Raw genomic sequence first — 27,815 nt, 5'->3', positions numbered from 1 at the left:
GTGCTGGCCGCTGACCACTGTCATCTTTGGCTCCCTCCAGAACCTGACAAGGGAACAAGCCGACTACTGCGTCTCCCACATGAAGCCCTACGTGGATGGCAAGGGCCGCGAGCTCCCCACGGCCTTCGACTACATCGAGTTCACCCGCTCGCTCTTTGTGAATTGAGCCTCAGCGCCTGGCCGGCCCCACGCTGCTTGTCGTCGCCCTGCTGCATGTCAGTTCAGTCCTGTGCTCTTAGCAAACTATTGCAGACAGTGTTCCTTTCACTGTCCTCTTCAGCCTGCTTAGCTTGGGGTAAGACTTAGTCGATGGTGCTTCGATAAAAATGCTTCCGGTCCAATCAGAATCGCCCTGAAACCAGCTGCCCTCATTCCGGCTTCAGAGCACCCTCGTCCCCCTCCCACCCCCCATCTTGTTTTCATGTAAACCCCAAATAAAGGACTCCTCAACACTCCCCCTAAAAGCTTTGCTTTTTCTTCATTGACGCCACGCCCGTACAGCCTCACACCACTTGCCTGTGGACTTGGGGCCCCTCAGGTGGCCCCCTCAGTTAGCAGCTGTTCCAAGTCCTCTGTTTCTCGCGGCCCTTGGCTCGTGAACTCCGAGCTCAGCTGCCAGATCTTCACAGTGCCCTTGGCGTCCCCGGCAGCGAGCAGCTGAGTCTGTTGGCTGTTGAATTCCAGACAGTACACAGGGCTTTCATCTGGGGTTTGCTTGATCAAGACGGTGGGTTTCTGGGAGCTCCTCTGGAGGTCAAAGAGCTGCACATCACCTTCGGGGAGAGCCATGGGGTGAGAGGGCGGCGGGTCCTTGAAAACTACGTACACCTGTGACTGATAAGGCGCCCTCAGAGGCCCACGGTATAGCGGTCTCCTCCCAGGGAAGCCTCCCCAGACCAGGTGTCCCCTACCTTCCCCAGAAGCAGCTGCAAACACCAAGGGCCGCACAGGGGACCAGCGGGCAGCAAACAGGTACTTTTGGGAGAGCTGCAGCGAGGTCAGGGGCTGGGCTTGCAGCATGGAGTACAGGTGGACGTGGCCGTCAGTGCTGGCACTCAGGAAGAGGTTCCTGGGAGGGACGCAGGGCAGAGGGAAGGCTGCGCCAGCTCTGGGAAGCCACTCTGGCCCCCAAGCCTGGGGGGGGGCCTCTCCCCCCAAGGCTCCAAAGTCACGGAGGGCTGGGAGATGGCTCACCTGTGGAAGGGGGAGCAGCTGACCGAGTAGACGGGCCCGCCGTGGGGGGAGAAGGTAAACTGTGCCGGGGCCCGCAGGGGCACAGAGCTGGGCCTTCGCGTGAGGGCCTCCTCCTCTGCGGCCAGTGAACACTTGAGCGGGAAGCCGCCCTCCGTGCCCAGAACAAACAGGCAGGGGTCAAAGTTGGAGAAGGCCAAGGCCGTGATGCCCACCTCGGTCTCTCCCCGGGTAGGCTGTGGAGGAGCGGGGCTGGGTCAGAGCCAGTCACGGCTGGCGTGTGGCAGCCTCCCGCCCCAGGCTCTCCGCACCTTCTTGAGCTTGGTGTTGCGCGGGAGCTGCTGCGCGGCCAGGGCGAAGCCCTCTGCGAGCTGCAGCAGGCCCACGCCCACCCCCCGCCAGAGCAGCACCTTCCCGTCGGTGGACGCGCTCAGCAGCTGGAAACGGTGGCCGTGCTGAGACCCGGGCAGCCAGTCCACCTGGGAAGACAGGGTGGCAGGACACGATCAAGGAAGGGGCACTGGTCCCATCCCTCCTCCTCCATAGCCCTGCAAGCCAGATGGCTGCCCCAGAAGCCAGGTGCTCAGCCTCACCCTGGGGGCGGACATGGGACTTGAGAATCCCAGCACGGGCTAGGACAGGCACTCCCTGGGGCTCCTGAGCAGGGCCTATGAGGGCCACCAGGCCATGGGGCTGGCACCTGTCACTGGGTGGGGAGGTGGCTTGCAGAATGCCAAAGGCAGCTGTAGCTGTGGCTCCCGGGTGGTCTAGGAGCACCAGCTATGCTTGGTAGTGCCTGCCCTGCTCCGCATGGAGGGCCCAGCAGGCCCGCAGCGCTCTGACCTGGTACACAGGGTCCACGTGCGTGTCATCGGTCAGGCCCGTGCGCCACAGCAGGGAGTCCTCGGGCCGGCTCAGGTCCCACACGAGCACCTCGCCGCTGTACAGCCCGCCTGTGGCGACCAAGCACAGACCCACACCCCTGTGCACTGCTGACTTGCCAGCCAGCCCCTGCGCCCCCACTGAGGCAAGGCATGCAGCCAATTCTCCAACAGCTGACCTCTCGGCCCACCCCTGAAACCTTTCCCGACAGGCTGCCGTCCATCCTACAGCCAGATACCCCTCCTCCACCCACCCCCCTCCAGCAGCCCAGAGGCCCTTCCCCAAAGGAGCCGTAGCCCACCATGCACCACCCCAAAGGACCCCCGACTTCCTCCAGCCTTTGGTCCTGGCCTGTCCAGGTGCCAGGATGGGACAGCCAGGTTCCCTCTGCCTCCCTGCCGAGGGTCTGGGAAGCTCACCTGCGATGAGGGCCGGCTGTGAGGGGTGGAAGGCCACACACATGACAGCACTGGGCACCTCGACCACAGCGGCCGGCTGCCGGGGGTTCAGGCTCCGGCGGTCCAGGTTCCAGGTGCACACAAAGGACTTCAGCGTGCTCCAGTCCCCATCGTCCAGTCTGTGCAGGGACCCACCTCAGCTGGCGCGCCCCTCTGATAGAGTAGCCCAGATTCTAGACTTGGGGTCAAAGGGGTGCAGGCTCTTCCATGGCACCCCAAGGACATATCTGCCACTCTCCACCCGCCACTAAGGGTGGGGCAGGGACTCCATGTATTAAGGAGGGAGACAGGAAAGTGAGGCCCAGTGGCTACACTCGCAACTCTACCCAGACCCCCTAGAGAAAGAAGAGGCACCTGCAGAAATGGCCAACGTCTCTGGGCCAGCCCTTTCCTGGGCAGACAGGGAGACAGGCCAAATAGGGTGTATGGTCTTAGAGGCTCCCGCTGCCCAGCTCTCTGCCCCGCGGCTACTCACCGACCATAGGCGCAGGCCACCACAGAGCCGGTGGAGTTCCAGGAGACGCTGGTCACATGGAGACCCTGCCCTTGGGCTGGGGGGTAACCCAGGGTGTGCAGGCAGGACACCTGTGAGACGGGCCCCCCCAACTTTAAGTTCCAAGCAGGGCTCTGTGAGCTCCTACCAAAGGTACACAGCCCTGGACAGCACAGAGCAAAGAGGTGCCTTCATCCCGTCGTCTCCCCAGCAGAGCTCTTCCACAAAGTCAGAAAGCAGGGCCCCAAGGCCGGAGCAGACCGCAAGCTCCACACCAGAGCCAGACCCATTCTCCATCCGTCCTACACACAGTCTACAGTGCCGGCCACACGAGGGACTGGTGCTGCCTTTCGTTTTAGGGACGATTTACAGCCCTGGTCCAATCTCCCTTGAGAGCTGCCAGCTCAGGCCCTCATCCCAGAAGAAAACAGGCATTCCAGTGAGCCAGTTCTGACTCCTGAGACCCCACGTGCACAGAGTGGGACTGCCCCCACGGGCCCCTCCACTGCTGGGAGAGCAGAAATCATGCCCTCACTTTGGAGGAGAATCTATTCGACGAGGGGGTCCTACCCAAGAGAGGCGGGATGGAGCCCACACAGGAGCCTGTGCTGTATGCTCACCCCAGCACTGCACCACGGGGGGTGGGCGGGCATGAGCAGCGCCCATGTGGGGACACTATGCCCAGTGGAAGCTGCCAGTGCAAACAGGCCACAGCCCACAAGACACTGACTACAAACAGGTTGTCAAGGAGGAGGCCAGGGCGGGGGTCGGGGATGGACATGGGGACAGATGGGCTACTTTGCGGCTGATAGAAATTCTCCAGAATTGCTTGTAGCGATGTGCTTGCACCACTCTGTGAAGCAACCCAAAGCCCCTGAGTTGTACACCAGAAATGTGTGACCTGTACTTTAAGAAAGCTATTCTTTCCCGACAAGTTATACGGGAGGGAGACGGTGGCCCACAGGGCCTGGCAACACTCGGCTGCTTGCCCTTTGTGACTAACTGGGCTTGGGCATGCGAGAGGACCTGCAGCAGCATGGGGAGCAACACAATGCAGTCCCCAGGGAATACCAAAAATATACTGTGGGGTCACGCGTGGCAACCCCTCAGACTCGACAGGAAAGCACTCCTAAAGGTCAGCAAACAAACCTTGAACTACTTAGAGGCTTTTTTGTTGTTGTTGTGGTTGTGGTTGTTGATGATGTTGTTGTGTTTTCCTCCTCCTTGTTTTTGTGCTTATTGTCTCTGCAAGTCTCTCTTTTGATAAAATAGGCAGGATAGACAAACCGGAGGAGAAAACAATGGGACCTATGGTTCCAGGGGGACACAGGAGAGGGGACGGCAGGAGAAAGGAAGTGAATGCTAACAAACCCAGTGACAAGGGAACAAGTGATCTAAAATCAATGGTGAGGAGGAAGCAGGATACCTGGTAGGGCTTGATCAAGGACAATGTAACCGAGAGGAATTACTGAAACCTGAGCGAAGCCAAACTTGGTATTGGGATAAGAAGAAAGTAAAAGGAAATAGAGGAAAGAACTTTGAGGCCAAGCACATTTACAGAGGTATAAACATATGCACATACATATGTAAATATATTTTATATAATGAGAGGGAAATAGATCTATGTGCATATATTTACATGTTAAGTATTTAGGTAGCAGATGGACATTGGGCTTCCACTCAAGTACTTACTCCCTCAATACAAGAATACTTAGTTCTATTAAACTGGCATTCCACGATGCTCACCTTCCCGACACAATCGCTGAAGACAAAGCAGGTGTATAAGCAAATGTGGTGAAGAAAGCTGAAGGTGCGCAGCTATCAAAAGATATAGCATCTGGGGTTTTAAAGGCTTAAAGGTAAACAAGCAGCTATCTAGCTCAGAAGCAATGAAACCCACATGGAAGAAGCACACCAGCCTGTGTGATCACCAGGTGTCAATAGGATCAGGTATCAGGCATCAAAGAACAAAAAGTCATATCATTGTGAATGAGAGGGAATGCAGAGTGGAGATCTAAAGCCCATCTGTAGACAAGTGGACATCCCCTTACAGAGGATTGTGGGGAGGAGATGAGCCAGTCAGGGTGCAGTATAACAATGATGAAACATACAACTTTCCTCTAGTTCTTTAATGCTTCCCCCACACACACTATCATGATCCCAATTCTGCCCTACAAATCCAGCTAGACCAGAGGATGCACACTGGTACAGATAGGAACTGGAAACACAGGGAATCCAGGGCTGATAAAGCCCTCAGGACGAATATTGAGAGTAGCCACACCAGGAGGCTAAGCGGAAGGTTGGGGGAGAAAGGGAGAACCAATCACAATGATCTACATATAACCCCTTCCTTAGGGGACAGACAACATAAAAGTGGGTGAAAGCAGACATCAGTGTAAGACATGAAAAAAATCATAATTTATAAATTATCAAGGGTTTGTGAAGGAGGGAGGGGAAAATATGAGGAGCTGATACCAAGGGCTCAAACAGAAAGCAAATGGTTTGAGAATGATGATGGCAACAAATGTACAAATGTGCTTGATACAATGGATGGATGGATGGATGGATGGATGGATGGATGGATGGATGGATGGATGGATGGTGATAAGAGTTCAACGAGCTCCCAATAAAATGATTTAAAAATAAAGACTGCAAAGGGATGGGGGATTTTGGAAAGGGGTCTCTAGGTCTTCACCCCAGCAAGCTGTGTGTTTGCCAAGACTCGGTGCAGTCAGAGGGCTTCTGTGAAAGCCGGGCCTGGGCACAAAGGGAAGGAAGGAGACCATGGGGTTCCCGAACATGGGCACGGGCGGGTCTGGAATGAAACTGGGAACGCTCATTTCTAGGAAGAGGAGGCTCCACCATGACCCCCGCTCTGTAAGGTCCAAGTGGAGACCAGGGAGGAGGTGAGGCTGCCAAAGGACAGTCGGGTGCTCCACCCCCCACCTCCACCACAAGGGGCTCTCTTCCTTCTAATTGCGAAGTCTTCAGTCGTGTTGCTATTTGAAAATTAGACCTTTTCATTAGGAGTGACACCTCGGCCCTGGTAAAGACACCACAGTAGCACCAATGGTGTGGGGAGGGGTCAGAGCTGACACCACAGCAGCAGGAGGGACACAGGTCTGAAATGTCCAACATCCGGGGTCCTAGGAGAGGATGGCATGTTGTGCACGGGGCATGGGGCAGCTGCAGAACTGGAAAAGCAGTCTCAATTTGACAAGGGCCCAGTCTGGCCCACTTCCGTGTCCAACATCTCTAACGACCACAGCACACACAGTCCTGACCTGCACACACGCACGAACTTGGGCATAGCTCACTGTGACCCTGTGCACACAGAACGGAACCCTCCAGGCCCAGCGCTGCCCACACCATCACGGTGATGTCTGGGTGAGGGGGTAAAGCCGCCAAGGCAGGTGCTCCTGGAGCCTTTTCCACTGTCTCGGAGCCTCTCCTTGCCCACATTGGAGTCCTTCTTGGGTACCGTTCCGAGGCGTGCCATCCTCCCTTCTAAGGAGGACGTAGTTCCAACCCAAGTCCTTCTGGTCTCCCGGCAACGCGTTCCTTTGCCAACAGCAAAGTCTTCCCTGTCCGCTGTCCAATTATCGCATGCACAGGAGTGAATAAGAACACCATTGCGCATGCAGACACACAAGCACACACATCATGACTTGGATCAGGGGTACCCACGGTGACATCTTTGCTTTTCAACACTCGCGAGAGGTCTTTCTGCAGCAGATCCAACCGCTGCATCAGATCATGTGTCAGTGGCCACGCCCACAGGTGTCCATCATGCACTCTGGGAGTAAGAGTCCTTGAACGCTTTGCTCTCTTCTCCCTCTGAGACAACACTGCATCGTGGGCAATGCCAGCTGGGAGGAGTGTTGTTGCCTGGGGGCTGAGGTGTGGTCCAGTTTGAAACCTTGGGTTTTGATCTTCATCCGTCAGTGCTCTTCACTTTGGCCAGCTGGCGGTCAGCACCCATCTCAGGCCAGTCCTGCGCCTTCTCCCAGAGACCGCGTTCTGCACACCACTTCACAAAACTGAAACCGGAGTGTTAGCCTTCAGGATCCAAGTGTTACCTGTGCAAATGCTTAGATTGTCACGAGCATGTTTTACCTTTGTAATCAAAGACAGCAAAGCTACAAGGGAGGAGGAGGTGACCACAGTGGAGGTGAATCCACAGCAGATGGAAGAGGTCTAGGGACAGTGGCCACCACCAAATGCCCTGTGCACAGCACAGTGCGCCCGAAACCCTCGTCCTTGTGCCCTGCTGGAACCGGCACAACGACCCCAGGCTTTGGGTGGCACCTGACAACTGTTTGTCAGAGCAAGCATTTGTGGCCGGTTTCTCTCAGTCAATTAACTTTGCCAACAAGTGCAATGCGTCGCTGGCTCCGGGACTGGGGCACAGGGAGAGGAAGGGAGTAGAATGTTGTCTATACATGATGACCTCACCCCTCAGTGGGCACAGCTGCTGCAGAGGACAAAGGTGCCCCTAACCCTGGCCTTGGACTCTCCCCTGTGCGGCCGGGTAGGACAATGAGGAGGGAAGGCAGAAGGACTGGGCATACTCAGACCACAGTACTGGCCAAGGTGGAGGGGACGCCATGGGCTAGACGAGGCAGCCAGCTGTGAGTGAACCCAAGCAGGAGGACAAGACCTCACTCGCCCTGAGTGAGCCGTGTCACCAGGAAAGCCACATCACTGGAAAGGGGCATCGTGGTTGCTGACGGCCCAGGGCTGCAACAACAAGAGACGCTCTCAGTGAGCTGGACAGACAGATGGACACCGCGGCTGCAGGGATGGGTTTCAGCAAACCTCCGGCATGAAGATGGAGAGGACAGGGGTCAGGTAACGCTTTGTCCTAACTCGGAGCCATCGTGATGGAAGCTAACCAACAAGTGACCTCCCAAGCTCCCAGTGCTCGACAGCCTGGGCACCTAGGGTGGGGTGCACAGTGGGGCTGGGGGGTTGCAAAGGCTGAGGGCCCCCCAGAGGACCATTGTAAGGGTGTCCTCTAACTTGACAAAGAATCAAGATCCACAGCCCCAGGCTGATTCTTCAGAGGCCAAGGCCAAATCTCTCTCCTCTTTCCAACCTTCCTACCAATTCCCACGGCAACCATCGCCCCCACAGCCCTCTCCTCTTCTCCCCACCGTCTCTGCTAGGCTCCATCAGTCAATGCACCCACCAAACAGAACCCGGGTCAACAGTCATGCCCACGGAGCTTCTCAGTGAGGGAAATGGGCACCCACCGGGTTACAAAAGGTACATGAAGCAAACCACCGCCGGTGCCACCAACACATGGACGGGACACAGCACGTGGGGCAGACACGCAGTGGAGTACCACTGGCGCTAAGAGCTGATGACGGGCGAGTCTAGAAGACTGGCAATCAGGCCATCACAAAGGGACAAATATGGTATGGAAACCTCTTATGTAGAAAATCAAGCGCAGGTTTTGCTGGTAACAAGTTACAACACTGCCTGACGTGACCAAACTATGGAAAGTTACACCATCTGTAAGAGCTCGCAATAAAATGGTAATTAAAAAAAAAAGAAGCACCTCCAGGGGGGAGAACAACAGAAACCACAGGGGAAGAGACAGTGGTCGGCGTGAGATATGAAAATAACAATAAATTATAACCTATCAGGGTCCCAGAAAGTAACTCAATAGAAAGTAGCCGTCTAGAAAAGAATGACGGCAACATTATGTGCAAATCTGCCTGATGCAATTGATGTGTGATTGGAATCAGAACTGTAAAAGCCCTCAATAAAATGATCCCCCAAAAAGAGTTTCATCTGGAGAAAGCTGCATTTGCTGATGGTTCCCAGGAAAGGGAGGTGGGTCACCTACCAGACGGCAGAACAGCAACCCCCAGCCCCGAGGGCGACGTCAGCACCACCACACCACGCAGAGGACAGAGGCTCAAAAGAATGCAGACTGCGGACTGCGACCGCGGAGGGGCAGTGGGGAAAGGCTGCCCCGTGGCAGAGGGCACACAGGGTCCTCGGAGTCCGGCGCCGCTCGAAGGCACCCGGACCTCGCCTACGACGTGATGCCGTGTGGTCTTCAGTCCGCAGGAGAAGACACACCCCTCTGCTCCCAGTACGATTCACAGCCTGGAGACCCGAAGGGCCGGCACCACCGTCCCTACCGAGTCAGAATGGAGCAGTTTCTGAGTTATTCCACAAGCGCCCACCCAATCATTCCATGGGAGTTACAAAGACTATCTGAGGGGGCTCAAAAGGTCACGTGAAAGTGACAATTTCCCACCGAGGCCATATTAAGGAATCCCCTGCCCTGCACCTGCCCGACTCTGACCTGTGCCTCAGCAGAGAAAGCAGGCGACCAGGATTCCAATCCCCACCGTGCCCCACCACAGGCTGGTGTGAGGGGCAGCCGCCTGCACGGCACGGGGTGGGGACAGGGGCAGCAGAGTGACTGAGGGAATGAAGTCCAGATCCAAACAGCCTAGGTTCAAATCCTGGCCCTGCCACTCGCTCCAAACCCACTCACCAAGTGAATTCCAATCCTCAGCAACCCAATGTGGGGTTTCCGAGACTAAGTGTCCACGGAGCAGACAGCCTCATCTCTCTCCTGCGGAACCTCCGGTGGGTTTGAACCGCTGCCTTGGCACATGACCCACAGGGCCACCAGACTCAAACCAAGCCCGCGCCAACTCACGGCGACCCTGTGGGACACCCTAGAAGTGGCCCAGTGGGTCTCCAAGGCTGTAAATCTCTAGATCAGTGGTTCTCAACCTTCCTCATGCCGCGACCCTTTCATACGGTTTCTCGTGTCCTAGGTGGTGGTAACTGACCCCCAACCATAAAATTATTTTCGTTGCTACTTCATCACTGCCATTTTGCTACTGTTATGAATTGGGTGACCCCAATGAAAGGGTCGTTCAACCCCCCCCCCCCGGGGTCGCGACCCACAGGTTGAGAACCGCTGCTCTAGGGGACAGACAGCCTCATCTTTCTGCTATGGAGCACTGGTGGTCTGACCTGCTGACTGTGTAACCCACTAGATACCACCATCACTCATTAGCTAGGTTTCATTCTGGAAAAGTTACTTCCAGCTCTGGGCCTTTAACTCCTCAACTATGAAGTGAGGGCAATAACGAGACCTGTTTTATTCTATTTTTTAATCATTTTATTCAGGGCTCATACAACTCTTATCATACTCCATCCATCCATTGTGTCAAGCACATTTGTATATCTGTTGCCATCATCATTCTCAAAATATTTTCTTTCTACTTGAGCCCTTGGTATCAAACTCATTTCTCCCCTCCCTCCCCCACCCTCCCTCCCTCAGGAACTCTTGATAATTTATAAATTTTTATTTTTTCATGTTTTATATTGGCCAATGTCTCCCTTCACCCATTTTTCTGTGGTCCATCCCCCTGGAAGGGGATTATATATAGATCATTGTGATCGGTTTCCCCTTTCTCCCCCCACCTCCTCCTTCCCCTCCTGGGTTTATCTGCCCTGGATTCCCTATGTTTCCAGCTCTTATCTGTACCCGTGTACATGCTCTGGTCTAGCTTGATCTGAAAGGTAGAATTGAGGTCATGATAGTGGGGGGAGGAAGCATTCAAGAACTAGAGGGGGAAAATAAATAATTTTTTTTTAATTTTTAAAAAGAACTAGAAGAAAGTTGTGTCTTTCATCTGTGCAACAAGACCTATTTTTAAAAATCATTTTATTGGGGGCTCGTACAAGTGTCATCACAATCCATACATCCAACCATTGTGCAAGAACTATTTCAAAGGTTGAATGACTTCTTAGAAAACCTTGCAAAAACGCACTTTCAGTGATGTGATTTGGGTCAAGGAGGAGGAGTTAAAAGAGGTAAAGGCCAAGAATAGCACCTGGGCCTTAAAACAAGCAGTCATCTAAGAGAGACGTCAGCCAAGTTCCACACAGACGAAGCACACCAACCTGAGTGATTCAAAGACTGTAAATAATAAAATCCAAATCCAGAGGAGGGAACGGTATTATAGCTTAAACTTGGAAGACAGTTTGAAGGAGGCTGTGGATGACAAGAAAAACCCAAACCCACTTGCAGGGTCCTCCGTGTGGATGAAGCCTTCCAGTGAATCCCATCTGACCGAGAGCCAGGGAGGGGGACAGCCGTGTTATCGACAGTGCACTGTAGGGTGGATCACTGAGATTGTAGTAGGTTAAAGTGGGATACCTTGCCCTCTGATCTCACTTTTGATCTAATGTATCCAATGTCCCAGCTTTTAATATTTTCTGCCTTCTTTTCAAGTGAGGTTTTTCTATATCTATTCTATCATTGTTGGGTTTTTTGTCTGTTTTTGTTTGGATTTTGCATGTTTTTCTGTATAAGAAATGCGAGCTAGATAAATCTATAGTGACAGCAACTGGATTAATAATTTCCTATGGGGGTGCAGCAGAGGGGGTTATCGGGAAGAGCCAATGTGGTGAAACTGATGGTGGCTTCTGAACTACTGAGATGTGTGGGGTGTGAATGATCTGTCAAGCTGAACCTGTTGCAAACAAAGGGGGGTAGAGGTTTGCTGCCTGAGCCGACCACGGGAGCTCCCTATGTCTCCACCACCTCATTGCTCACCGTCTGCTGCGGTTCCGTCCAGTTCACCTCAAAGCCATCAAACGCGTGGCTCTGCCTGTTCTTGTCCAGCTCTCGGATGACCATGCCCTCCACCCTCCGAAGGAAGGCCGCCAGCTTTGGGTTGTCCAGCTGGCACGCAGGCAGAACGGCAACCGGGCCCGGTGGCTCGGTCTGCACCTCGGCATCAGCACGCTTCCAGACCTGGGTGGACACCTCAGCAGTGGCAATGCTGGCCGTCTGGCAGCTTCTCTGGAGGGAGATGGAGACACATGGCAGTCACCAAGAGCCCAGTGCACTGGCAGCAGCACCCACCTGGCTGTAGCCTCGCCTCAGGCCAAAGGACTGGGGCTCATCTGTCTGCCCCCCCAGGGGCCCTTTTACTTCCTCAGGAGAGACCATGCTCGGGGGCTCGAGCGACCCCCACATTCCTCCACCCTTCTGTGTTCCAGTGGGGTGGGGCATGAGCTCATGCTATCCACCCCAAATACTGTGGGTCCCTCCCTGAGTCACAGGAACCAAACAGCCAAGCAAAAGCTGGTCCTGGGGCTTCAGGCCAAACTGGGGGCAAGCAGACAGGTTCCTCTTTCATGGTGGGACAACACGCACAAATACACACCCCTCCAGCCTTCTCACACGGACCACTCAGTGGCCTTCACCAGGTTCCCATGAGCAGGTTGTACAAGCGTCCCGCCATCCATTTTTTAATTTTCCCACCATCCGATCTTCCCTACCCAACAGAGGCAAGCACTGCTCTTCCCCCAACCCTGCAACCGTGGGACGGACGGACAGACACGCAGGGCGAAGTGGTGGGAGGAGAGGAGCGCACAGCCTGAATGCATAACAATTTGACAAACGGTATTTGTGTGCATATGGGTATCTACTTTGGCTGCAAATCTATGAAGGTGATGACGTATGGGGTGGGGGGCACGGTTACAAAACTCCTCAGACACAGCAAACCCTCGAGGGAACTAACCTCTGGGTCCGAGAGATCAGGACCAAGTCTCAGGGGACACTAAGGTTCATGACATGACAGGTCTACCAGATCCATGTTCCACATGCTGATTTGGTGACCGGCAGCTGGGGTCTTGAAAGGTTGCCAGCAGCCATCTCCTCTCACCCAGAGGTGGCCAAGGATGGACATCAAGACACTGGGAAACAATTAACTAACTAAAGGGACCCTGAGAACATTAGTCTCCACCACCCTAAGACCAGACACACTAGATGGTGCCAGCTACCACCCTCAGCCCCTCTAAAAAGGACCACCTTAATTAAAAAGATCTGAAATTGAGTGGGGAGAGCCCTGGGGCTGTCAGGTAGGCTTCAGGCTGCTAACCACAAGGTCCAGGGTTCACGCCCTGTGGGGTAAAGATAAGGCTTATCAGTTCCTATAAGGAGTGATGCCCTCGGGAGCCCAAGACTCAGAATCAACTTGAGGGTAGTGGGGAGGACAGAATGGAAGAACAATGTGGGACAGAACTCAAAATCATCAATGAGAGAGACCTGGCAAAGACGTGCCTGGCCCAAACCATGGCATCTTCGGGAGCCTCGCATGCATGTGCAAGTTGGACAGTGATCAGGAAGACCAAAGGGCTGATGCATCTGAGCGGCGGAGCAGGTGAAGAAGAGTGAACATACCGTGGACTGCCTAAAGAACACACCCATCTGTCCTGGAAGCAGTGCAGCGAGTGGCCCTTGGAAGTGGGGATGTCAAGACACAGTCCCACATACGTTAGTTCTGTTGCCCAGGGAGACCCTGGGGCAGGACATCCCACTTGGTAAAGCAGAGGCCCAGGGAGACACAGTGGACTGACACCCTGGCTTCCATACCGGGCTTCAACAGCGAGGACGCCCAGGGCCAGCATCCATTCTGTGGTGGTGCATGGGGTCGCTGTGAGCCAGGACTGACTCGCATACGGGTGTGTGCTGTGAGGGTCTGTCTTCTTTGGGAAAAGCAGCGCCACAGGAAGCATGCCACCCTAAGAGGCAGACCATGGGAAGACCCTGAGCTGGTCACTACAAACCCCGAGACACCACAGCTTCTCCTGGCTCAGTCCATCCCCCTCCACCCTGTCCTTTGTCTCCACCTCCTTTTCCCCCTGCTCCTCTCACCTGGGTGCAGACCTGCCCTTTCCTGGAAGGATCTCTGAGCTTTCCCAGGAGAGGGCTCTGGCTAGGGGCTGTTCCCATGAGCATGGTTGTTGACAAGTGTGACCCTCCTCACGGTCCGCATGGGCACTCACAGGCCAGAAGTCTCTGGACTGGCTGACTTCCCCCCCCTACTCCCACCCCCACCACTCAGGCCATTAGGGGTGGGGCTGGGGATGAAGGCAAGGGGCTGGGGCCAGTCTGGCCATCTCCTGGCATGCCTGAGGTGGTTGGCCCCTCCCAGGGGCAGGTCACTGCAGACCAGGGTATACTCTGCACCCATCTTCACCTTCTAGCACCCCTCTAACTTGCCAAGGGAATCCATCCCTAACACATCACAGGTCCGGTAGACACAATTGTACAGAGATAATAAGTAAAGATGATAGTAAAGTTATAGAGAGCATGATAGAACAGAAATATTGAAATAAATGGAGTCAGACAGTTCATAGTAGCATGCTCACCTCAGCCCCACTTGGTGGTCCACGTGGAGAGAGAGAGAATCTTTAATGCTAGCCCAGGCTTTTATATTCTCTGGTGATATGCAAGTCCCCTAATTACAGGAAGACATACTTTACAGGAAGGGGTTGCACTATGTTACACAGCAGTGAGAGGGGGTGGTCTAGAGGTACCCATGCAAAAGGAAGAGGAGGGATTGGGGGTATACATGTGGCAGGATGGGCAGATCCTAGATCCAGGATGGCAGCCTAACTTTGGATGTCACAGAGCCGGTTTGGCTTGTTCCCTGGCTCAATTGATAGAGACCATTATCTGTAGGGTGTGAACTCCACCTACAGGAACCAAGCTAATGGTCATAAGCCTCAGGGAGAAATAATCCATTGCCCCCAGCAGCAGGGAGCAGACCCACCCCTGTGTTGGGGCAAGACAGCAGTCTGGCAGAACTGCCTTCAGTAAAGATGTCTGTAAGCAGCTGACCTCCTCCCACACTAACTCTGCTAGCCAGTCCCCACAGCCTCCAGCACAGAGGCCCACGTGCTCCTTCCTTGTCTGCGGCTCACAGGTGATGCCCAGTCACACAGAAATGCAGAAACCTGAGAGCCAAGGTGCAGAGCTGGCACTTCCTCCAGCACACCCTACAGGAAGGTGTTACACAGGCAACACAAAGAATGCTGCGGAATCAGCTCTGGCCATCCTAGGAGGGCAGAGCCCCCGGGAGGGAGGCAGCTTGAAGCCCAGGTGAGAGTGACAGTGGCAGTGACAGAGATGGAGGCAGCAGAGCTGGGGAGACACAGGTGGCTTCAGGTATTTTGAAGAGAGTATTGAAAGGATATGATGGATTGGAGGTCTGAGACAGGTAGGAAGGAAGGAAGAGAGGAAGGGAGGGAGGCAGGGAAACAGAGAGAGAGAGAGAGAGGCAGCTACACTCACGAGTCCATGCTGAGACTGAGGCACCTCCTCAGCACTACTAACCACAGGTTCAAGCCTGCCTGCCGCTCCTCCGGAGAAAGATGAGGCTATCTGCTCCCATAAAGATGTACCTCCTGGGAAAGCTGAGGTGGGGCCGCTCATAATCAGAATCAACTCTAGGTCAATGGGTCTGGTTTGGGCTTGTGGACATAGTCATGGAGGTGTCAAATCTTCCCAAGAGGCCACCCGGCAGGCCCTGGAGGCTCTGGGAAGGCATCACTCAGAGGGGGGCCTTGAAGCCACAGGCCTGCAGGAGGCCCTCAGGGGAGTGTGCACACAGAAGGCCCCATAAACGTTTGCTGAATCAATGCATGGACATGGGGACCAGATTGTGCAGATGCTGAGCCAAGCTGGAAAAACTCACAGGCTTGCTGCAAGTCACAATGAGAACAGTGGCCACCGGGTGGTCACGTAAACAGCCACTGTCCTCGGAGCCTTACCCGAATCCTCCTTCTCCTCCACACAACCCCCTCATGATGTCAGTCCTTTCTTCACAGGACAAACGTGGGCACCGAGGCACAGAGAAGTTAATAAGGCAGTCAAGGTAACACAGTGGAGTCCAATCACAGTGGCCCTGAACCCAGGCAGTCGGGCTCCAGTTCTTGCTCACGGCCCCAAGTGAGTCAGCATCCTCTTCCAAACACTTCCATCCTGCAAACACAGGACAATGATTCCAGCAGAAACCTGCCGAATGTAAAAATTAATGCGAAACCAGAACCACAGGCGAAAATATCCGTGGATGAGCAAGTGCTCCATGGGCCCCTTCCCGTTACTCTCCTGTGAACAGGGTATAAGATTACAGAGCAGATCAGCGATTCGGCCTCCAGGAATTCATGGACACTGTGTTCCACACCATCCACTGCAGACCCTTAGATGTACCGCTGTTCATCCCATCCCCCACTTCCCCCCGCTGCCCCCACTTCCCACCTCCACGTGCCCCTTCTGAGCATTGTCAGGGCCATGCTGCCCCGTGACCACAAGCAGCACGTCTTTCTCAGGTGTGCTGCCTCACGAGGGTTACTGCTCTCCTGTCTGTCTTTCCGGCTGATCACTGAGTCACAGTCGAAGGGTCAACGTATGGGGAGTCCACCAGACTCTATCTGACCAGCAAGCCTAACCCATTTCATGCTCTTTCAGGTATTTTTGTTACGATGCCTTTCCACTCACCTCCCTGCCATCGAGTCGATGCTGACTCATCGTGGCCCTGTGGGACAGAGTTGAACTGCCCCTGTGGGTTTCCCAGGTGGTCACTCTCTACGGGAGAGGACAGCCTCGTCTTTCTCCTGAGGAGCAGCTGGTGTTTTCCAGCTGCCGACCTTGCGGTTAGCAGCCCAATACGTAATCATGGTGCCACCACGACTGCCTCCTTATTCAGACAAATCCTACTGCCATCAAGCGGGTCCCAGCGCCTAGTGACCCGGTAGGCCTGAGAAGAACTGCCCTGTGGGGTCTTCCTGGGGGTGGGCAGCGTTGCCAGCCCCCTCGGAGCAGCTGGGAGGTCCAGTGCCAGCCTGCTGCTGGCAGCACGACTGAATCCACGACAACACCAGGGGATGACAGCGCCAGAGGTAAGTTTCAGTATCAGTCAAGGAGAAAGAAACAGCGGCCTGGGATTCCGCCTTTGGCTGGGCCCACCGAGTGGAAGGGCCTGCCCCTCCAGCCAGGTCAGGCAGTCTGTGGCTGGGACACAGGTGAGCCTCACCTGAAGGAGGAGCCAGGAAGGATCCTAGGGTCAACCAGCCCTCACTTTGGGGGCTCTGACCCAATGGGACTCGGAGCTGGGCGGGGTTGAGGGAGGAGCTGGGGGCCTGGGACCCAGGTTTGACATGAGCACCCTGGGAGGCTGGCTGAGGGAAACCAGAGAGAAGCTCCTCAAAGGGGCTCTTCAGGCTCCTTACACTTGGGCCTGAAACCAGCCATCAGAGTCGGGGGTGGGGGGTGGACTAGGGGAGTGGAGAGCCTGGGGAAGCCTAGGGTCCGAGGTTGGGGTGGGGATGGGGTTGAGGATGGAGGCTTATGGCCTAAAACCCAGTTCTCCTGCTCTAAAAGAGCCCGAATGTGGAGAAACCAGACAGGTAGGGGTTTTCTAACTCTTGCAGCTTACTGGCAAGGATGCTGGGGCCCAACAAGGGGAGGTATACCACCTTCAGGAGACTCTGTCCACCCCAGATGGCCCCCTTCTCCAGAACCTTCTTCTCCAAGCCATAAACTGGCCCAGCAGACATGTAATACTGAGGCCTACTGTACCCAGACAGGGACCACGACCTGGAGAAGGGGCCACTAATTCAGGTGCTTGGGGAAATTCAGAATGGAGACTTTCACCAAGTGAGTCTGACCATTTGTGCACCTGGAAACACATGAACCTGGGAGCAGAGGAAGGTTAAGCCAAGCTCCACATGAAGGATCTGCCTACAAGGGACTCTAGAGGATGAGCAGAGTGGAAATGGGAGGGAAGCCAGCCCCTCAAGCCTTCTGGTCCCTTGCTCAGGACCAGTCACCCTCCTGCACGGAGGTCCTTGAGACACCTAAGTGTCTCCCACTGGTTTCTGTCCCTTGCTGCCCAAGTGTTGAAGGTGGCCAACAAGTAATCTGGGCACCCAGTCTCCCAAACAACCCCCCAGCAAGGCCTCCCTGCTGGAAGGGCTGGCCATTGCAAGCACCTCTGTCACACAGCAAATGGCCTGGCGGCTCAGGGCAGGCCCCACTCAACCCAGCACTGGTCCAAGGGCCAAGAGGAGAGGCCTGGGCTCTTCCTTGCCTTCAGTCTCACAGGTGACAGGCAACTCTAGTGTCTCCTTTTTAACTACGAGGGGTTCTGTCAGACACTCTCCACCCAGAGAAGCTCATTCATGAGGTGCTACTTTGAAGTGGGCAAATGCCATGGTCTTATAAAGACAGGCATCACCTTCCCATTAAAAACGCAGTCTGGATTTGCTTGTCTACAAACGATGTCATAATGCCTCTTCTTCTGAACCTGTCAGTTGTGAGGCTGAGACAGCCCTTTAAGGCCGGCGGTGGGGGCATCTAGGATGAACACAGCTGCATGCCGAGTCTGCTGCTCAGCGCCCTGTGGTAGCAACCACAGGCATCACTTACTCGGAGCTAGCCCCTCTGGGACCCCTGCTTCCACAGCAATGCTGCCCCATCTCCACCACACAGGGGCTGACCCAGCAGGTCTGAGTGGGACCTGAGCTTGCTCAGCTAACAAGCTCCAGGTGATGCTGCAGCTCCAGGTGAGAGCTCAGGATGGAGGCCTGTCCCTCATTTGAATGTGGAATGCTCTCTCAGCCCTGAGAGGAAGTAGTGGGTGGTACAGTTTGGGCTCCACTAACCTTGTTGCTGACAGGTGAGCCTAACTCACAGGGACCCTAGAGGCCAGGACAGAACTGGCCCGCAGGGCCAGGCTGTAGACCTTTGCAGGAGCCAACTGCCTACTCTCTCCACTGTGGCTCAGCTGGTCGTTCAAACTACCAATCTTCTGCTCATAGCGCTCTGCCACGAGGGTTCCTTTGCACCCGACCACTAGCTGTGACAGAGCTGGCAGTTTGCATCTACTCCGCAGTGCCTAGGAAACCCTGTTCCACCACTTCCAGAAAGATTCCCACCAAGGACGCCCTGGGGCCTACTCACCTCTCTGCCCCCAGAGTCAAGAGGGCTCAGAACAGATGTAACCACAAGGGCTTTGCTTTGGGTTTCAGGCCCAGGGCCCCCCCATCTCTAATGAGGCCTCTCAGTCACATGCCTAGCATGCTATAAGCAATACTCACATCACTACCCACCTGTGACTGCCCACCTTGAGCACCTGCCAGCCCCGCTCTATGGACAGGATTCCACCCAGAGTGGGGCCGGGCTGAGAAATGCTGTGGCAGGGAAGTCCACCCAAGGGACACCTCGAGACCGTGTGGGGTGGCCCATTAGCTGGCTCCTTCCACTCAGGCACCCTGGGTCCTCCTTCCCAGGACCCTCCCTTTATCTTCACGTCTCCTTCACCCCCTTCCCTCCCAAGTCCTGTCTACATCCCCAGCCCTCCATCCAACCAAGCAGAGCAGCAATTTAGCAACACAGAACACCTGAGTGAGGATGCCCACACAGAGCCAGCGTGCGCTGCGAATTTTGAGCAGCCAGTGGGATGGGCATGTCCTGTCCGGGACCAGGCAGAGCTGACTGGGTTTGTGGATTCTCCCTGAGTATGCAGCAAGGGACAGCCCGCTGCTGTACACTTGAACTTGCCTCCTGAGCACAGGAGGGCAGCACCCAGCAGCTCCAATGACAACCTGGAGCCGAAAGGCAACCCAGTGAAGCGGGCGCTACCCCACAGCCGCCTTGGTGCTGTGACTCCTGCCAGTGGGGCGGTGTCTTTTCACTCATGCCCCTGAGCCTCGAGACAAAGTGAAGACACAAACTTGGCTAACACGTGGTCTCAGCGCCAAGCTGAAAGCCCAGGCGTGGAGGCGGGTTGAAGACACACAGGCTCCAGCAGGGGGTGCCCTATCCTGCAGAACCCCCTGTGGCCAGGGAGATGCCAGTGGTGGGGAACCCTGAAGGGACAGCCTCCCCTGGGAGTCCAGCACCCAGGCTTGATTCAAAGCATAAGGGGAGACATTCTACAGACGCACATGGGAGGAAAGGGCGCCAAACCACTTCAATGCAGTACTTCCTGGTGCCTTCCAAAATACCTAAGAGCCCCGCCTGCCCTCAGGGAGCTAACAGTCCTGGGGAGCTGGCCCTGAATGTCAAGATTGCACCCTGAATTCCTGCTCTAGAAGCCACTCTCTGCTGGAAACAAAAGTATCAAGGTAGTGATTCTGAACTTGGCTCCTCGTGAGTCACCTAAGGAGCCAGCCCACCACCCACCACCACAGGGACCCTGAAGGGCAGAGTAGAATTGTCCCATAGGATTTCTGAGACCAGCTCTCTGTGGATTTGAACCAACACCTTGGCAGTCAGCAATCCAACACTGGCTCTGAGGGTCTGACCATACATCACTGATGGCAGGATCCCTGGAGGTGGCACCCAGGACCTTTTCAACTATCCTGAGCATTCACTGGTAGGGTGAGAGGTGAGTGGCAGGGGGAGGGGAAGGAGGATTAGGAGCCCTATCATAGGGAGCTGGGCCCAGAAGCCCTTCCACCTGCCCAGCACTGGGCTTTCCAACAGCTGTTTTTAAATCAGTAATCTCGGTGACTCCGGCTTTAAGTTATTAGAAGACCCACTGTACATGAGTCCTTGGCAGCTGGCTCAAGGCCAGATCCACAGCAAGAAAACCCATAAAAACCCAAACTCACTGCCTTTGAGTTGATTCTGACTCATGACAAGAACTGCCCTTTTGGGCATCCAAGACTTTAAATCTTTACAGGAATAATCAGCCTCATCTTTCTCCTGCAGAGCAGATGGCGAGTTCAAACTAATGGCCTTACGGTTCGCACCTCAGTGCACAGCCTATCATGCCACCGCAGCTCCAGTCTCTGACTCCTTGTCTCTTTGTGAACTAATCAGGAAATGACAAGAAAACTTAGGTCAACTTAGGTTCAAAACCACCAGCCACTCCACGGGAGAAAGAGGAGGCTTTCCATTCCAGTAAAGAGCTACGGGCTCACCACCACCACCACCACCACCACCACCACCAAAAAAAAAAAAGAGCTACGGGCTCGGAAACGCACAGGAGCAGTTCTTTCTACCCTGTGCTATGGGATCAGTAGGAGAATTGACTCAATGGTAATGAGTTTGGGTTTAGGTTTATCGTGTTATGCATAATGTGACGCCCTTTTTGTTTTTTTCAATAGAGTAAGGGGATCTAGTGAAAAAAAACAAACAAGTGAGCACGTGGCAATACAAATATTTATTTGAAAAGCTGAAAAAATCCACAGGGAAAGTGGGACCAGACTTCAGCCCAGTGTCGCAAGGTGTGAATGCAATATCCCAGCGTGGAGGAGGGAACCGGTGGAGAGGTCTGGGAGGCTGGCCCCAGCACCATAAATTAAGTGGATTCCTGCCCCTCCCCCAAAAAGAATTTGTTCCAAAGGACGACATTGACTCTGCAGCTCTGGGAGATGGACATATTTGATCAGAGCACACGGGAGCAGATGAAGGGGCAGGAGGAGAGAGTGGAGCACACCCTGGCCCACCAGGCCGTGATGATGATGTTCCTGAGTAGAGCAGCCAGTCCACAGAGAGAACAACATGGCTGGCCCTACTATGAGACATGATGCCCCTCAGTGACTAAGGGCGATACAGGGGACAGCACCGGAGACACAGTGTGGGAATTGCACCTGACCTGATCCCACCACACCGAGGCAAATCACTGGGGGAGTGCAGCGGAACAGCAAGGGAATGGAGTGGCAAGGTCCCCAGGGAATGCTGAAAGTGGACTTTGGGGCCAGGGCGTGGTGCCCCAACAGACTGGACTGGAAAACGCTCCTAAGGGCCAGCAAACGATCCCTGAACTAACTACAAGCTTTTCTCTTGTGAACTGTTTTGTTCTGTTCTTTGTCAGTGGTTTGTTTTGGTTGTTTTGTTGTCTGGTTGTATACTGTTGCTTTGTTTTCCTCTGTCTAGTTTTTGTGCATGTTAGTGACTCCACAGGTCTGTCTGAATAGGACAGGCTGGATGAACTATCTGGAGGAAAAACAACGGGACCGACAGTTCCGGGGGGACTTGGGGTGGGGGGGTAGGGGGGCTAAGGAAGTGGTGTTAACAAACCCAGGGACAAGGGAAAAACATGGGACCCCAAATGGTAGAGAAGGGGGAGTGGCAGGCTTGGTGGGAAATGATCAAGGGTGAGGTTGCTTAGAGAAGAGATATACTCTAGCCCAGGTGGCGATGGAGCATGGTAGTAGGGCAGGAGGAAAGTCAAGGGAGATGGAGGAAAGAGCTAGGAGTCAAAGGGCATTCATGGAGGTCTAGACAAAGACATGTACATGCAAATATATATAGGAGGATGGGGAAATAGATCTATGTGTCTATATTTATAGGTCAAGTATTAAGGTGGCGGAAGGACCTTGGGCCTCTACTCAAACACTCCCTCAATACATGAATACCTTCTTTTATTAAATTGGAACTCTATGATGCTCACTCTCCCGACACAATGGCTGGAGCCAAAGTGGGTGAACAAGTAAATGTGGTGAATAAAGCTGATGGTGCCCGGCTATCAAAAGAGATAGTGACTGGGGTCTTAAAGGCTTGAAGATAAACAAGCGGCCATCTAGTTCAGAAGCAACAAAGTCCACATGGAAGAACACACCAGCCTGTGTGATCGAGTGGTCCCAAAGGGATCAGTTACCAGGCATCAAAGAACAAAAAATCATATCATTGACTGCACACCTCCATGATAGGATCGCTGAAGACAAATGGGTGCATAAGCAAATGTGGTGAAGAAAGCTGATGGTGCCCGGCTATCCAAAGAGATAGTGTCTGGGGTCTTAAAGGCTTGAAGGTGAACAAGCGGCCATCTAGCTCAGAAGCAAATAAGCCCACATGGAAGAAGCACACCGGCCAGTGCGATCACGAGGTGCCCAAGGGACCAGGTATAAGGCATCATGCAAAAAAAAAAAAAGATATGTGTGTGTATGTATGTGTATATATGTGTATATGTATATATATATGTATATATGTATATATATCATATTAAATGAAGGGGGAAGTGCAGAGTGGAGACCCAAGGCCCAAGTGTCGGCCAATGGAGATCCCCTCATAGAGGGGTTTAGGAGAGGAGATGGGTTAATTAGGGTGTGAGGTAGTATCGATGAAGAACACAGCTTTCCCCCAGATCCTGGATGCTTCCTCCCCCCAACTACCATGATCCGAATTCTACCTTGCAGGGCTGGATAGGGCAGAGGCTGTACACTGGTACATTTGAGGGCTGGAGGTACAGAGAATCCAGGGTGGATGATACCTTCAGGACCAAGGGTGTGAGGGGCGATGCTGGGAGAGTGGAGGGTGAGTGGGTTGGAAAGGGGAAACTGATTACAAGGATCCACATGTGACCTCTTCCCTGGGAGAGGGACAGTAGAGAAGGGGGGAAGGGAGACCCCGGATAGGGCAAGATATGACAAAATAACGATGTATAAATTACCAAGGGCATATGAGGGAGGGGGGAATGGGGAGGGAGGGGGAAAAAAAAAGAGGACCTGATGCAAGGGGCTTAAGTGGAGAGCAAATGCCTTGAGAATGATTGGGGCAGGGAATGTATGGATGTGCTTTATACAATTGATGTATGTATATGTATGGATTGTGGTAAGAGTTGTATGAGTCCCTAATAAAATGTAAAAGAAGAAAAGAGAAAAAAATGATTAGGGCAAAGACTGTACAGATGTGCTTTATACAATTGATGTATGTATATGTATGAACTGTGAAAAGAATTGTATGAGCCCCAATAAATTGTTAAAATAAAAAATTTTTAAAAAGGAAAAAAAAAAAGAAAAGCTGAAAAAAATCAAGACAGATTGGACAGATACGAAACAGTGAATAAATGAGATTGAGGGTGATTTTCATTTGCACTGCTATGCTTATCTGGTTTGTTTATTTCCCTAATTTTTTTACATAAATTACCTTTATTATTTTTTAAATTAATTTAAAAGACAATAACGTACTTTTAATTTAAAAAATGAATGAAACAAAATAAAGTTCATTTGGGAAAGACAAATTACCACTTTTCTCATGCTCCTGCGGTGTTAAAACTTATCTAGGAACCTGACCCTCCGTCAGCAGGACTGGAGGGGCTAGATTCAAGAGAACCTTCCTTCATAACCCAAGGGTTAGTTAGCCTCAGGTCTGAAGACCCCTGGAAGTTAAAACCTATGAAAGCCATCACCTGGACAAGGCAGAAACCTGTCGGAGACAAGACGGACAACGAAAATGACTTTTCACGGGACAAGCCATAAAAAAGTGGGCAGTTTGGGAAACTAATTACAAGAATCTACGTGTGACCTCCTCCACATGAGATCTCCTCCCTGGGAGATGGACTGCAGAGAAGTGGGGGAAGGGAGACTCTGGATAGGGCAAGATATGACAAAATAACAATCTGTGGATTATCAAGGGCTCATGAGGGAGTGGGGAGCGGTGAGGGAGGGGAAAAAAAAAGAGGACCTGATGCAGAGGGCTTAAGTGGAGAGCAAATGCTTTGAGAGTGATTAGGGCAAAGAATGTAGGGATGTGTTTTATACAATTGATGTATGCATATGTGTGGATTGTGACAAGAGTTGTATGAGCCCCTAATAAAATGTAAAAAAAGAAAAGAAAAGAAAGGAAAATTATTAGGGTAAAGAATGTACAGATGACATGAGGGAGGGGGGAAAGGGGAGGGAGGGGAAAAAAAAAAGAGGACCTGATGCAAGGCGCTTAAGTGGAGAGCAAATGCCTTGAGAATGATTGGGGCAGGGAATGTATGGATGTGCTTTATACAATTGATGTATGTATATGTATGAACTGTGATAAGAATTGTATGAGCCCCTAATAAATTGTTAAAATTAAAAAAAAATGTACAGATGTGCTTTATACAATTGATGTATGTATATGCATGGATTGTGATAAGAGTTGTATGAGCCCCTAATAAAATATTTTTTAAAAAAAGAATCTATGTATAGCCTCCTCCCTGGGGGAGGGACAGCAGAGAAGAGGGCAAGGGGAGACGTCAGACAGTGTAACATATGACAAAATAATAATTTATGAATTATGAAGAGTTCATGAGGTAGGGGGTGTGGGGAGAGAGGGGGAAAATGAGCAGCCGATATTAAGGGCTCAAGTAGAAGGCAAATGTTTTGAGAATGATGACTGCAACAAATGTACATGTGCTTAACACAATGGATGCATGTATGGATTGTGATAAGAATTGTACAAGGCCCCAAAATTAAAAAGAAAGAAAAGTGGGCTGTGGTAGAAAACCCTAGAGACCTGGAAGAACCCAGCCCTCCCAGCGAGCCTCCACTTTCACAGGTCTCCCCCTGCAGGCAGACCCCCGTAGTGCGGGAGGTTTGGCTCCAGACCCTCGAGACAAAGTGAACAGACTGCCCTTTGTGGCTTCCACGTACATATTAAGTGGAAGGAAAATGGGGCTTTCAACCCGAATAGTCTGGGAATCCCACAGGGGCAGTTCTCTCCAGTCCTATAGAGTCAGTGTCTATTCGATGGCCGTGGGTTTGGGAGTGCATATCGAGGTTACGTTTATGCTGTAATCTATTAAGTGTGCAATATGAAAACGGCCTGAAATATTGTGAGAAGAACCAAAGATTCTGGAAAATGGCACCATGAGACATGCTCAGCCACAGGGTTGCCACAGATCCTCCTTTGGTTAAAAAAACAAATATGGATAAAATGAGGTGTGCCTACCTATTTACCAAAAAAAAAAAAAGGATTCTAAGAAGCTTCAATCTCTGCCTGCAACAGCAGCAGCAAACAAACAAACAGAAAGAGCTAGGCTGAGACCAGCAGTTCTCCAAGTCCTTCTAAAATCATTCTCTTCAGCCAGCAGGAACTATTTTTGCATATTTTTTATACCAGTATATGTGAATTATTCACTGACCAGTCCTAAGGATGGGCAGACTTAACCTAACTGCCTACTGCCTTGGCCTTTGAGCAACTAACTAAAAACAAAGCCATCGCCACTGTCCAAGGGCACTGAGTGGATTCCAACTCACCGCAACTCTGGACAGCGACCTGACCCACGGGCTTACAGAAGTAGCCCGCCCCAGCTCCCCTCACCCTACAGCTCTTGGGGTCGAACTACTGACTTATCAGAGAGCAGCTGGGCACTTAACCACTACAGCACCTGGGCTCCTTGTGGGAAACAAAAGGATTTTTCCCAAGCTGTCTCCCCCAAATATATGCCAAACTTAGCTGCTTGCGAATGACTATACATTTGGAGGTCATAAGATGTAGGTCAGGGGTTATTCTCCCTAAGAGCTATCAGCCATCTAGAGGAGGCAGACACCACTGTTTAACCCACAAGTAGGGTACCACTCCCTTCTGAAAAGGATAGTAGTTGTCTGTTTCCTTGTAGGAGACCCCAGAGAGGTCAAACCCATCCAAGGATGACCAAGGTTAGGCTGCCATCCTGACTCTAGGATCCGCTCATCTTGTCACATGTATACCCCCAATCCCTCCTCTATTGCGTGCATTCCCCTCTCATTACTGTATTACCTATAGCACAACCCCTTCATGTGACATATGTCCTCACCTGTAATTTGGGGGCTTGCATGTCCCCAGAGAAGATAAAAGCCTGGGTGAGCATTAAAGATCTCTCTCTCTCTCCCTCCACGTGGACCACCAAGTGGGGCTGAGGTGAGCACGCTACCATGAATTGTGACTGACTCCATTTATTTCAATATTTCTCTTCTATCTCTCATGCTCTCTATAACTTTACTATGATCTTTACTTATTATCGCTGTACAATTGCGCCTACTGGACCAAGGATGATGTGTTAGGGGCTGGCTTCCCCTGACAGCTCCTCTGCTTCGGATGGGAACCGTTTGATGCAGAATGGACACTTGAGGACCAATGATTCGAGGTCAGAGCAAATTCTGGCCAGCGACCTTGCGATTTGGCCTGACTGAAGAAACCGGACCTCACCAGACTTCACGTGGGAGCTTTCTGTGGGTTCCACTGCCCACGCGGCAAGTGACCCCTCAATTCCCTCTTCCGTAACAGGGGTGCGGTGTCCAGCACTGTTCATTTCCCACTCGAGGAAAAGCCAAATGAGACCTCCTCCGACCTCATCTGTGGTCACTCTTGGCCCTTCAAAAGCAGCACACGTGCTCCAGGCGCTTCGCACTGGTCACTGGCTCGGCCTGACCCACAGATTTCATCCCAAGTGGACAGTCCGCTGGGCCTGACATACTCCGGCGCAGGTGTCCAAAGATCGCGCTCCGTGCGATCCACCTTTGGCCATCCTGCAAGCCCACCTCCCAGACCCCAGCTCAGGCAGACCTCCCGCGCGCTCATCGTTTTCTTGGATCCGCAGGTGTCCACCTCCTACCGTACTTACTGCACAAGTTACTCGACGCCCCGGTGAGCTCTGGGGAAGGCGGGCACGCTGCCCGGCTGACAGCACGGCGCCCACGGAGCGCGCTCCCGGGCGACACGCCCTCACCGGGGAGGGAGCCCGGCGCCCAGCGGGGCGCACCGGGTCCGTGTTTGGGCCTCAATAACACCTGGAAAATCAGTTCAGGTAGCCGTTCAGAGGGCGTTTGGTCCATACTCTATTTTAAGTCGTTTGAAAGGCCTAAACACTACAGTTCGCGCAAGTTCCGCCAAGGCATACTGTCCCGGAAGGTTTAAGGCAAAACGACAGCAAACTGAGTTGTCGTCGAAAGACGCGCAACGGATGCCAAGGGTTCGGGCCTAGCTCGAACGACACGAAGAAAGGGAACCGGTGGGACAGCAGAACCGATGGAGGGCACCCCCAGCCCTCCCGCCCGCGCCGCACCCCGCCGCCAGGCTCGCGCCCTCACCGTCTCCCCGCGGACGCCCTGAGCGCCCCTCCACTGGGACGGCACCGACACCACGCCCGCCGTCTGGTCCTGCAGCGGCCCGGGCCGCCCGGGCCCCTCGCTGCTCTCAGCGACAGCCGCCGCCATCGCCTCAGCTCGCGCCCCCCGCGACGCTAAGCCGCCAGTGGTTGCCATGGAGA

General features: G+C 53.2%; 2 protein-coding genes across 2 annotated transcripts in view; one reads left to right on the top strand and one right to left on the bottom strand.

Moving 5' to 3' along the window:
* SPTAN1 (spectrin alpha, non-erythrocytic 1) overlaps positions 1-464 on the top strand; it is a 61,153-nt gene extending 60,689 nt beyond the window's left edge. The window contains exon 55 of the mRNA XM_075560688.1: positions 41-464. Within this exon, the coding sequence (XP_075416803.1) occupies positions 41-166 (126 nt within the window). The 3' untranslated portion in view covers positions 167-464. The remainder of the gene's footprint in view (positions 1-40) is intronic.
* DYNC2I2 (dynein 2 intermediate chain 2) lies at positions 460-27,815 on the bottom strand. The gene is made up of 9 exons (XM_075560689.1): positions 27,637-27,815; positions 11,624-11,872; positions 3,007-3,116; positions 2,493-2,650; positions 2,035-2,144; positions 1,503-1,670; positions 1,195-1,427; positions 912-1,069; positions 460-773 (listed from the first exon to the last, which is right to left on the bottom strand). Exons 1-9 carry the CDS (start codon positions 27,808-27,810, stop codon positions 535-537), a joined length of 1,599 nt encoding a protein of 532 aa, XP_075416804.1. The 5' UTR covers positions 27,811-27,815; the 3' UTR covers positions 460-534.

The sequence above is a fragment of the Tenrec ecaudatus genome, chromosome 10, assembly GCF_050624435.1.
Source record: "Tenrec ecaudatus isolate mTenEca1 chromosome 10, mTenEca1.hap1, whole genome shotgun sequence".
Classification (NCBI taxonomy): domain Eukaryota; kingdom Metazoa; phylum Chordata; class Mammalia; order Afrosoricida; family Tenrecidae; genus Tenrec; species Tenrec ecaudatus.
The sequence above is the reverse complement of the archived record's forward strand: the minus strand, read 5'-3'. Positions and strand labels throughout refer to the sequence as shown.

Coding starts and splice junctions, on each gene's coding strand:
- DYNC2I2 (XM_075560689.1), bottom strand. CDS start 27,810: ATGGCAACCACTGGCGGCTTAGCGTCGCGGGGGGCGCGAGCTGAGGCG. Junction 2,145..2,492: donor ACAGCCGGCCCTCATCGCAG/GTGAGCTTCCCA, acceptor TGGTCGCCACAG/GCGGGCTGTACAGCGGCGAG. Junction 1,428..1,502: donor GCAACACCAAGCTCAAGAAG/GTGCGGAGAGCC, acceptor GCTCCTCCACAG/CCTACCCGGGGAGAGACCGA.